The 11274-nt window shown below is 58.4% G+C and overlaps 1 protein-coding gene across 3 annotated transcripts in view; it reads right to left on the reverse strand.

The window, feature by feature from the left end:
* Positions 1-402: 402 nt before the first annotated feature.
* KCNH6 (potassium voltage-gated channel subfamily H member 6) overlaps positions 403-11274 on the reverse strand; it is a 20389-nt gene continuing 9517 nt past the window's right edge. The window contains exons 5-14 of one of the 3 annotated variants that reach the window (XM_024760959.1): positions 10505-10930; positions 9036-9190; positions 8791-8876; positions 7848-8047; positions 7409-7661; positions 4444-4637; positions 2819-2903; positions 2076-2244; positions 960-1146; positions 403-639 (exon numbers count right to left, since the gene is read on the reverse strand). In XM_024760959.1, coding sequence (XP_024616727.1) covers positions 403-639; positions 960-1146; positions 2076-2244; positions 2819-2903; positions 4444-4637; positions 7409-7661; positions 7848-8047; positions 8791-8876; positions 9036-9190; positions 10505-10930 — 1992 coding nt within the window. Of the gene's footprint in view, positions 640-959; positions 1147-2075; positions 2245-2373; positions 2469-2805; positions 2904-4443; positions 4638-7408; positions 7662-7847; positions 8048-8790; positions 9191-10504; positions 10931-11274 lie in introns of all 3 variants that reach the window. The other 2 variants (XM_024760957.1, XM_024760958.1) reach the window with 2 other exon arrangements.

Here is an 11274-nt window from a genome sequence, read left to right on the forward strand (position 1 = left end):
GGGAGAGTTCTGAGCTGGGAGGTGATCGTACTTGGCACAGAGCAAGGCTCTCACACAGTAGATCAGAAAGGTCTCTGTTCTTCACTGAGCCCTCTGTCCCATAAGCTACCTCTACACCTGAGGCTCACCCACCCTCCACCAGGCCTGCTGTCTAAATAGAGACCTGCGGGAGGTTAGGAGAAGTCCTGAGCCTCTTTGCCCAAGCCATCTTGGGTCACCTGGATTGGCAGTTTGTAGCTACTCTAGGTAAATGGTTTTCAGTTTACAGGCTGTCTGCCTCCCCCAAATCCTTAACTGTCGCCTCACCCACCTTCAGTTCCTTCCTGGTGTCTATTTTCTTGGGGTACAGTGGCTCTAGCTCCTCACAAATCCAGGATCTGAGCCATGTCTCTGGAACTCCAGCTATTTGGGGACAGAGCTGAGGTGTTCAGGGAGTGAGGGAAAGTGAGGACCACAGACAAGTCCCTGTACCTCCAGGGGATGCAGAGGCGAGGCCAAGGGTGACAGGAGCCCCTCAGGCTGCTTCTGTTCCGAGGACAGTGTTGTAGTTTTGTCCATTTCTGTGGCTGGGGCCAGCATCCTGGAGGAGGAGTTCCCGAGCTTCGGCCTCCATTCGTCCAGGTCACCATAACTGGGGGCCTGGGAGGGGCAAGAAAGAGGGAGGCATGCAGTACGGGGAGCCTCCCCAGGCCACCCCGACTTCAGCGATGGGAAGTGGCAGGAGTTATGTCCTGCTGCCCTTGTCCCAGATGTGGCGTCCCTGGTCACAATCTGGGCTCTGTCACCGCCTGTCCAGGCTGCCTGTCATGACTCAGACCATAAAGGAGGACAGCAAAAGTCATAGCTGCTCTCGGACCACAAAGGCCGTGGGCTGGATGCCCACTGAGACCAAGTTAAGGGTGGGGGAAGACATGCAGCTGCCTCCAGGCAAGCCCCTGGGGATCTCCTCAGCTGCTTACCTGTGCAGGGGGCAGATCGCCCTGGGGTAGTCTAGTTCCTGGACTCTGAGTTGCTGAGGTTGAAGGAGACAAGACCAGGTCATTGGAGGCAGGGGCTCCCAGAATGTAGCCAGTGTGGTCCTGGGGCGGGGGCTGCTGAAGGAGCTGCAGGATGCGGCTGAGGTCTGAGGACATGCGTGATTCCAGCCTGTCAGGCAGAACCCCACAGTCGGAGTCAGGGTCAGGGCTGGGGCTGGCAAAAGCAGTTTAGGTCCTGAGGGCAGCGCTCGATTTTGTAGCCTGCATGCTGTCCCTGCTATTTCCCTGCTGTAATCCACAGCCCCTGCCCAAATTCCCCTTAGCACATCCCTGACTCTGATAATAACAGTGATCAGGCATGGTGCATACATCATTTAGTCCTCATAATGAAGTTTTTTTTGGCAGGGGGGTGGGTAACCAAATTACTTTATTTGACGGAATGGTACTATGGAAAGAACTTAAGTAGATGTTTTGGTGCACCTTAGGAAAGGTGAAGGTAACCCAAACATGCATGCACTGCCTTGGTGACCAGGGAAGTCATCCCTGTGGCTACAAGAAGCCGGCCTAAGGCTTAGCTCTCCTTAACACTGTTTCCCAGAGGGTGCCTGTCAAAGAGATACTCTGGCCTCATAATGAAGCTTGACGTGGGTATTCTGGTTATCCCCATTTCACAAAAGGGAAAACTGAGGCTCAGAGTGGTTAAGTAACTTGTCCACAGTATTGCTGGTAAGTTGCTGAGCCAGAATTTGAACCCAGGACTATAGTGCCCCTAAGCCCTCACTCTGCCACCACAGCCCTGCCATCCACAGGCCACACCCCCTTTCCAGGGGCCTGTGGAATTTGTTTCTGCATGAGGTTATGCCCATCTCCCCAGAAGTCCTCCTTGGCATGCTCCAGGGTTTGCTGGGACAAGCCATCCAAGGAATTGCACTTAGCGACAGGGATGGGGAGGTCTGCAGCTAAATGGGGCTGGCCATTCTCAAACCCTTGGGGCACCCAGCGATGTCCCTGAGGCACCAGGAGGGGGCACCCGTGCCTAGCCTGCCACTGGGCCTGCCCTCTGTGGCTGCCCCCATCCGTGGCCCACAGGTCACTCACCTGTTCATCTGGGCCTGGAGCTGCTGTAGCCTGGAGCCTAGCTCCCGAGGCCAGCAGTCTGGGTCTCCCTGAGGGTTTGGGGGGCTCTGACTTGGCCTGGGGGGCACTTGCTGCAGCAACTCAGGCCAGCGGCCAGATGCATCTGAGATGCTCAGGGAAGGGGCTGCACCTGCACGGGGCAAGGGAAACTTGAGCTTCGGTTCATCCAGTTCCATAGGCCTGACCTTCTTGAGCAGAGCCCGGGCCCCTCCCCCTACCTGCCATGGGAACACAGGGTGGGAGGAGTGGATCTCCTTACCTGGGTGCCCTGAAGTACGAGGTCCTAGCCCCATAGAGGTCTGGCTTCTGGGACCCAGAAGGCTGTAGCCCTGGGAGGGGGCCTGGGGCCCCAGCCTGGCGGGGGTGGGTGGTTGGCTGGGTGGGAACGTCCAGCCCTGGCCTCACTGTCCAGGGAGCTGCCGCCCAGCAGGGCCCTTGGTGCCTTGATGTGGAGCCCCAGGGGCTGGCCAGTATCTACCCCCGAGGGCAGCCCTCACTTAGCCCTCTGAGGACACAGTGGGAGGAAGGGTATAAGGGCCTCGGACACTGAGCCTAGGGAGGGAGCCCCTCTCCACTCACTGAGGGGACTGGGGAGGCCTCTCCCAGGGGAGGCAGATTGGGGAGGACCTGAGAAGGGGCAGGAGGCTGGGCAGGGGCTTCGGGCTGGGGAGGGGCAGACACTGGTGGGGGCTGGCTTTGCTCACCTGACTGGTTGTCACTGAGGAAGAAGCCTTGGTGGTCCTGGCTGCCTGGGGCCTGTTGGGGTGATGACTGGAGACCCCCGCCTGCCTTGTGGAGAACGAGAGCATCAAGTAACAGGGACCAAAGCCAGGACAGGGCCTCTTTGCCCTCCCCTCCCCCTCCCCCCGTGGCCCTGTGGCCACTAGGTGAGAAAGTGGTGACAGGTGGCTGGGCTCCCTGACTGTGCTCCCGGCAGCTCCTCTCCTGTGTGTGTGTGGGAGATGCACAGGGGCTTGGAGACCCCCACAGAGTCTTGTGAGAGGCCGCTTTGAGCAGCAAGGTTGGGGTCGTGGGAGACAGGGGGACTGTTCTCCTCCCTTTTTCCCCAACGCCCTGGTGTCCCCGCCTTCAGCGTGGGCCAATGGGGCGATTTCCTCTGAGGAGACGGGGTCTGGAAGTCCCAGTCCGTTCAGGGGGTGCCCTCAGCAGCACCCCTGGCAGCCCACCTTCCTGGCACCATGAGACTTGAGGGTACCCAGGGGCTGCAGATATCCCAGGCCATGAGGACCGCATCCCTCTTGCCCTGGAGTCCAGCCACTGAGCACTTGGGCCACCTGATGGCTCCTGGCTGCTGGACCTCCCCCAAGGCAGGGTCTTTGCAAGATGTCCCCTAGGTGGGAAGGGGGCAGACCGGGGAAGGGGAGGACAGCAGAGGGCAGAGGGTGGGGAGGGCTGTCCAGAGCACGTAAACCTGCCTCAGCACCACCTCCAGAAGCTGGGTGTGGGGCTGGGCCAGCAGGACCCCTCCTCCTGACACCGGGGGTGGGGGGCTCAGCATCGGGGCCTCAGCTGCTGCTGCCCCTGCCGGGTGTGCCTGCCCCCGCCTTCCCACTAGCTGGTTCCAGACCTGCTCCTCCATACAGACCCTTCTGGGCACTTTCACTCCATACTGGCTGCCCCACGCCTTGGCAAACCTGAGCTCCACAAATATTTGGTCTCCCTGCACACCCTTGAGACTTCCTTGGTTATTTAACTATGCAGCTCTTTCTTTTTCCTGAGTTATTATAATCTCCTCAACTGAGTGATAAACTTGAGAGAAGAGACTGCTCTATTACTGTTTATACCCCTGGGACCTGGCACTGTGAGTTCTTGGATGACAGACACCGATGCCCCGCCCCGCACCCCCCCCCCTTGCAGCTTGGTAGGATGTGGTGGGAAAAGCCTGGGCTATGGAGATGCACAAACTTGAGTCCCATTTTGGCTGTGCCATTGACTATATGGCTTACTGTATGGCTGTGTGGCTTTGGTCATTTGTCCGCTCTGACCCTTAGTTTCCTCATCCGGAAAATGGGGATAATAACACCACTTGTGAGAAGACTAAATGAGATCATGTAAAAGGAGCCCAGCGCTTACCACATAGTTGGTGCTCGATAATTGGTAGCTACCTTCATATTTAGCATTATGTTGGCCATGGTAGGCACAGAAGAAATTATGGCAAAGGATGCAGGAGGGGGTTGAAAGGAAGGCAAGTGGCCGGATGGGTCCCTTTAGGCCAGGCAGGCCAAGCTCTCAGCTAGCTGACTGGCCATTGCCCATTACCAGCTGGCCGAGGGCCACCCCCCACCCAGCCTATCCAGCCCGGACTCACATCCCGCAGGTTGAAGGTGACTTCCAGCTTACTCCAGAAGCTGTCTGCGAAGGCGGGGTACATGTCCAGCACCTCCAGCAGGTCTGCCCGCTGGATCTTGTGCAGGTCACAGTAGGTCAGGGCCCGTACGTCTGCACTGGACTTGCCCGGCCGGGCATGGAGGCAAACGGGCTCCCCAAAGATGTCATTCTTTCCTGCCAGCCAGAGGGGCGGGGTCTTTCTAGGGCCTGGCTCCAAGCTCTCTTCTGAGGAGCCTCCCTGAGGACCTCTTAACTATGACCTCACCCCACTTCAGGGATCCTTCTGGGCTGGGGCCTGGGAACAAGGTTGGATGTGCTGGCTGAGGGGTGCTGCAGAGACCCCTCCCACCCCAGCATGTGGGGCCCCTTGCTATCTCCAGGCCCCTTGGGACCATCCTCTATTAGACTCCCCCCTCCTGTTTCCCACTTTCTTTGGAACTGCCCCTACCACCTCCATCCAGGGGACAGTGGGCAGTAGGGACCCTAGAGGCTCCCTGCTTAATCTCTTCTTCTCCGGGCTGCCACGGTGCTGCAGAGTGGACAGGACCCAGGGTCAGGAGTACCCAGCTCCCCAGGGGAGGGCCTGAGGCTTCTCTCTCTTCGTGTTCCCGCTCCCTTTGTGGGGCCAAGTGACCAGCATGGCCCCAGCAGAGGAAGCCTGGGAAAGTCACTTCCTCTCTCTGGACCCCAGTGTCCTCATCTTTAAAATGGGTATAACCATATCTGCCTTGTCTAGCCCCATGGGCTGTCCAGAGAAGCAGATGTGATGCTTGAGGAAGTGGCTCGAATAGCAAGACGCACCAGACAGGTGGATGCAAGGCACAGGGAGGGACAGATGTCACAGGGTGGACATGGGCTGGATACAGGGGCACGTGGTGAGGGTATCGGGCCCTCCTGGCGCCAGATACTGTGCTAGCCACAGCATGTAAACATGAATAAGATGCTGTCCCATGCACAAGGAGCCCCCCAAATCCCAGAGAGACAGATTACAGAATGATCTCTAGAGCCTTAGAACAGGGAAGAGCCAAGAGCAATGGGGCTATGGGGGAGGGAGAAGCTCGTTCCACCAGGAGTGGTTGGGAGCAGGGAAGAGGGGGGCTTACAGAGCAAGTGAAGTGGGGGGGGGGCTGTGTTGTGAGATTCTAGGAGGACTGGAAAAAGGCAATGGGGTGGAGGAAGCAGCATGTGGTCCGTGTGGCACAGTCAAGGCTGGGGGCAGAAAGCCCAGGGTCAAGGTGCCAGGGACCATGATTACTTGGATGGCCACTCCCCACAGCAAAGTCCAGCCCCCCAGCCTGGCCATACCACACAAGAGGTGCTAATTGCTTGCACAATGATGGACAGAGGCCAAGACATGTGCCCCAAGAGAACCGGATAAAAGGTCATTTACAGAGGAAGGGACTGAGACTTGGAGAAGGAAGGGACCCTCCAGGGTCACATATGAAATCCAAGAAGCTGGAAATCCGGGCAACATTATAAAGTGATGGTTTTCCAGTAGATGAAGGATTATGACCTAATGTCCATTTCCACTCAGGACAAAATGAGAGGAGTTCATGTCTCTAAATAAAACTTAAATTGGACTGGCTTCTTAATTATTAATAATAATTATCTCTCCCACATGGATGGCACTTCTAAGCTTGGCTGAGACTGAGGGAAGGGCTCATAGAGGAGCCCGTGCTTGAGCTCAGCATTGAAGGATGACTGGGGTCCGCCAGGCAGGGGTGCAAGATAGGTGCTCTGAGCAGAGTGGCAGCACGTGCAAAGGCACAGAGGTTTACAGAACTAACTAGTTTGTATGGCTGGAACGTGAACTACTAGGGGGGAGGCTGGCAGGACTTAAGGTGGCCAGAATGGGGAGGGCTGTGCATGCCATGCACAGGGGTTTACATTTGTCCCATGGGTCATGGGACCCATGGAAGGATTTTGAGCAAAAGAGGAGTATGCCAGATGTGAATTTCAGGTCACCGGCAGAAGGTGGAAGATGGAGTATGGCAGTAGACCAGATTCAGGGCCATGGGAAAGGAGCTCCTGACACCTGCCCAGGAAGGACACAATGAGGGGTGGACCCAGGCAGGGACAAGTAGACAGGTATGGGACAGAGAGAGATTAATGAGGGGAACAGACAGGGCTCCGTGGCTGCCTGGATGGTGGCGGTGGGGCAGAAAGGAGGAGGGTGCTTCTTTGGTTGACTCCCAGGTCTCTGGCCCAGGCAACGGAAGGCTCACAGTGATGGGGATGCCGACGGAGCTGCCTTTGAGGGCGGACAATTTCAGACTGAGATATGCTGTGTGGTCTGCCTATGGAATATAAGGGTGGCCATGCCCAAGAACACATGGGGTAGTCCAGTCTAAGGAGAGACTGGGGTCGGGACACAGTTCTGGGGGTCCTTGTGGCATAGGTGAGGCTGAGGTCACAGGAGCAAGGAGCTGGCCCAGGTGAGGATGTAATGGGAGAAGAGAGTGAGCCCCACACTTGGTGAACACCAGCCAAGGGCAGGCCAGACGGAGAGGACTGGGTGGAGGGGCTGGAGTAGAGCCCGGCCATGGCGAGCAGGGGAGGGTGAGTGACAGCCTGGGCAGGGACTTGGGGTGGGCTGAAGTCAGCGGGAAGGCAAGGAAGATGAGATCTCAGACAGCTGCGGTGACCTGCCCAACGTAAGTGGCAGGGGCTGTGTGTGCCCCAAATCTGTCCCCTGTCCAATGCTCGCATCCTTCCTCTGAAGTGTCCACCCACCAGACGTCTCTGAGCATCAACTTCCCTCTCAGGAAAATGGGGCCTGTGGCAGAGCTTAGTTTTAAGGCTTGAGTGAGCTGGGTGTAAAGCTCCCCCGTGGCACACGCTCTGCACATGGCAGGTCAGCAGAAGGGGCCACCGTCATCATTGGGAATGGCCTGGTCCAGGCAGGGCACCCCACACGCCAGCCTAGCCCTCCCCGCCAGACGCACCGAGGATGGCCACCACTACGTCGTCGCGCAGGATCTCGATGGAGCCGCGGGAGATGAAGTAGAGCGTGGAGAGCACGTCGCCGAGGTGCACCAGAGTGTCCCCGGGCGGCGCGTGCGTCGTCTTGAACTTGACGGCGAGCGCGCGCAGGCAGCCCTTGCTGGCGCCGTGGAAGGCCGGGCAGTGCTGCAGCAGCGCACGGTGCAGGTGCAGGCAGATGTCGGCCTGCAGGCACTCGGGGAAGCCCTTCAGCACCTGCGAGAAGGGCGGTCGCGTCCAGCGGAGCACGGCCGGGGTGGGGGTGGGGCTGGGGGAACGGGTGGGGAGGGCTCTGGGGACGCCCTGCGCCCGCGGGACTTTGGCCTCCCTCGGGGAGTTAGCCAGAGCTGGGACTTGGGCTAGGTCGCCCGCCCCGCCCCAGGCAGAGCGGCGGGGGGTCACCGCGTTCATGTCGATGCCGTTGGTGTAGGACCAGGCGTGCTGGAAGTACTCCTCAAGGCGCTGCCGCAGCGGGTTGGGGATCTGGTGGAAGCGGATGAACTCCTTGACTCGCAGCATCTGCGTGTGGTAGCGCGCCGTGCCCGAGTACAGGCGCTGGATGATGGCCGACACGTTGCCGAAGATGCTGGCATACATGAGGGCTGGGGCAGGGAGCGGGGGATATGGGCCAGGGGTGGGGTGAGGGGTGAGCTCCTGAGCATCCCCACCAGGCTACACCACCTCAGGGCCTGCTCCAGGACTCCCTCCCTCTCCCTGGGATCCCCCAGTCAGGGACCCCTCTGTCCAGGGCAAACACACAAGTGCCCGAGATGGCACCAGGGCACATGGGGGACAAAGACCCCTGGGCTTCCTGCCCTCCTCCCTCTGCCCTCCCTCTTGGCAGCTTCCTGGGCCCAGAGGCCAAACTCCTGAGAAGATGAAACTAGGGCAATGAATTTTTTTAATTCAGATTTGTTTTCTCTTTCAAGTTGTAAAAATATAATAAAGGGAAAACTCTTGGTCTCTTGTTTTCACCCACTTTCCCCTTGTTTTTGTTTTTCTGGGCTTTAACATCTCTAAATACTTCATGGGCGTGGACCTGTGCTAAGAAGGGCCCTGGACTTAGTTTAATGCTCTGCTGTCACCGTCTTGAAATTCTTAATAATTTTGTTTTAACAGAGGGCTCCATATTTTCATCCTGCACCGGGCCCTGAAAATGATGTAGCTTGTCCTGGTCCCTGGTATATAGCGAGAGCTACATGGGTGTTAAATTCTGTGTATAGTTGGTGTACACATATGCAAAAGTTCATTGTGCTGCAAACTTAGGATCTGCCTATCATACACACTGTTATATCTCATTACAAAACTGAAACTGGATTCTATGAGTAAGGCCCGGGACACTCACAGCCGATGAGCATGACGCAGATGGAGAAGACCTTTTCAGAGTTGGTGTTGGGTGAGACGTTGCCGAAGCCCACGCTGGTGAGGCTGCTGAAGGTGAAGTACAGGGCCGTGACATACTTGTCCTGCACCGAGGGGCCTGAGGCTGGGTCGCTGCCATTGTAGCGCTTGCCGAGCTGCGCTCCCAGGCTGTCCAGCCAGCCGATCTTGGGTTCCAGGTAGGGCCGCTCCACGTTGCCGATGGCGTACCAGATGCAGGCCAGCCAGTGTGCGATGAGTGCAAAGGTGCACATGAGCAGGAAGAGCACTGCTGCCCCGTACTCAGAGTAGCGGTCCAGCTTGCGAGCCACACGCACCAGCCGCAGCAGCCGAGCCGTCTTCAGCAGCCCGATCAGGGTTGTGGTCTGGAGAGGTAGGGAGGGGGCGGGGACACGGAGTTGGGGGTCAGCCCTTGAAAGGCTGTGCTTAAAGACCACGTTTATTCACATGCGAATGTGGTCACATAGTCATTCAACAAACACTTATGGAGAGCCTGCTTTGGGCCAGGCTCTTGGCAGTGGGGCACAGTGCAGGGCCTTAGGAGCTCTCAGTGTAGAGTTCAAAATAGCCATATGTTTGCTCACACAAAAGTCTCCGGGGAGCACAGAGGAAGGGGAGGTCAAGTCTGCAGCGGCAGGGCAGGGAAGGCTTCCTATAGGAGGTGACACAGGAGCTGAGTCTTGAGAGAGGAGGCTGGGTCTCCAGGCAGACAGGAGGGAGAGGTAAAGGGCACTCCAGGCACAGGGAGCAGCAGGAGCAAAGGCATGGAGGTGTGAGAGGGCACAGTCCACGTGGAAAACCAAGGGTGATGCTGCAGCTGGGAGCACAGAGTAGAATTTGGTGGAGGAGTGAGGCTGGAAGGTGGGCAGGGGCTGCTGCTGTGGCCGCAGGGCCCACAAAGAGCTCGGCTTTTATTCCAATCCACTGGGGAGCCACTGAAAGTTCTGAAGACTGGGTCAGATAAGGGACAGGGTCAGACAAGTGATCTGAAACTTGCTCTGGCCTCTGCGTGCAGGGGCTGAGGCTGGCGGGTGTGGGGCTGGGGCAGAGGTGGGCAAGAAGGCCACTTAGTGTGCAGGCAGGGGCAGCGTGGGTGGAAAGTGGGAGGGCGGACTTGGGGATAGATTTGCTGGGAGTGGGTGGTCATGGGAGCAGGTAGTCACGATGACACCCCGTGCTGGACGGGCTGGGTGACTGGGTGACTGCAAGAGGCAGAGCCGATTTCAGTGGAAAGCTGATCCCGAGAAGGTGGGTCAAAAGGACATAGTGGGACTGGAAGCTACGAGAAGAGCATGAAAATGCCCTCACATCAGCTATGAGAAGCAGGGTGGGCATAGTGGAGGGGCTGGGGCTTAGGAGGGGGTCAGGCTGCATGGAGGGACAGCCTGTGGATTCCTTTTCTAACGCCAGGGTAAGAGTGGTTTAGAAGTCAGCATGAGGGGCTAGGGCACAGGAGTGCCTGTCCCAGAAGGGGCAGGATTCTGGAGCACAGGGAGGGCACCCAGGCCTGGGGTGCTCAGCTGCTCCTTCTCCAGGGCTGGGAGATGACAGATGTCTGAGGCCCCCCCTTTCCACCACCACTTGCTTTGGCAAAGGTGCCCAATGCCAGGTACTCTCTGCACCCAGGGCTGGGGCACAGGGGATGGCCACAGCGGCCGGCCTGAACAGGGTTTGCTCACCTCATCAGAGCCAGTACGGAAGATGAGCAGGTCGAAGGGGATGGCGGCCACCATGTCGATGAGGAACCAGCCCTTGAAGTAGTGGACAGCAATGCGGCGGGGGTGGCTGACCACCTCGTCGTTGGCGTTGACGTAGGTGGTGCGGAAGTTGATGACGATGTCCACGACGAACATGATGTCCACGATGAGGTCCACCGTGGTGAGCGGGCTGCAGGTGTAGCCGCAGTCCGCGCGCTGAGGCTCGTCCTGGTCGCCGAGCAGGAAGGCGGCCGAGTAGGGCGTGAAGATGGCCGTGTAGATGACCAGCAGCAGGATAAGCCAGTCCCACACGGCCTTGAAGGGGCTGTAGTGCAGGAGGGTCCCGCGGTGGATGCGCGGTGCCTGCAGCTGGTACTCCGGCAGCACATCTGCACCCAGGGACAGCACCTGGGGGTGGGGACCGTGGGGCAGTCAGCAGGGTGGCCGCCGCTGGTGAGACGGGTCTGGGAGGGGTGCAGATGCAGGGCTGAGGCCTAGGAAGGGAGATGTGGGAGAGGGTGGGCGATCGGGGCTGTGCTGGGGGAGGGGATGACACAAAGATGGGGTGTGCACGTATAACAGGGCAAGTTCTTAAGGGGACAGGTGTGCAGGAAGTGCAGAGAGGAGGGGGGTTCCAGATGAGGGGTGCAGCTCTGTCCCACAGTGACCCCAGGTTTGAAGCTCACAAACTCCCTCCCAAACAGGCCAGCCTGGAACTGGTGGAGACAGGGCTGGGGGAGGGGAGAGGGGAG

Source organism: Neophocaena asiaeorientalis, unplaced genomic scaffold (genome assembly GCF_003031525.2).
Source record: "Neophocaena asiaeorientalis asiaeorientalis breed wild unplaced genomic scaffold, Neophocaena_asiaeorientalis_V1.1 scaffold30, whole genome shotgun sequence".
Lineage (NCBI taxonomy): Eukaryota > Metazoa > Chordata > Mammalia > Artiodactyla > Phocoenidae > Neophocaena > Neophocaena asiaeorientalis.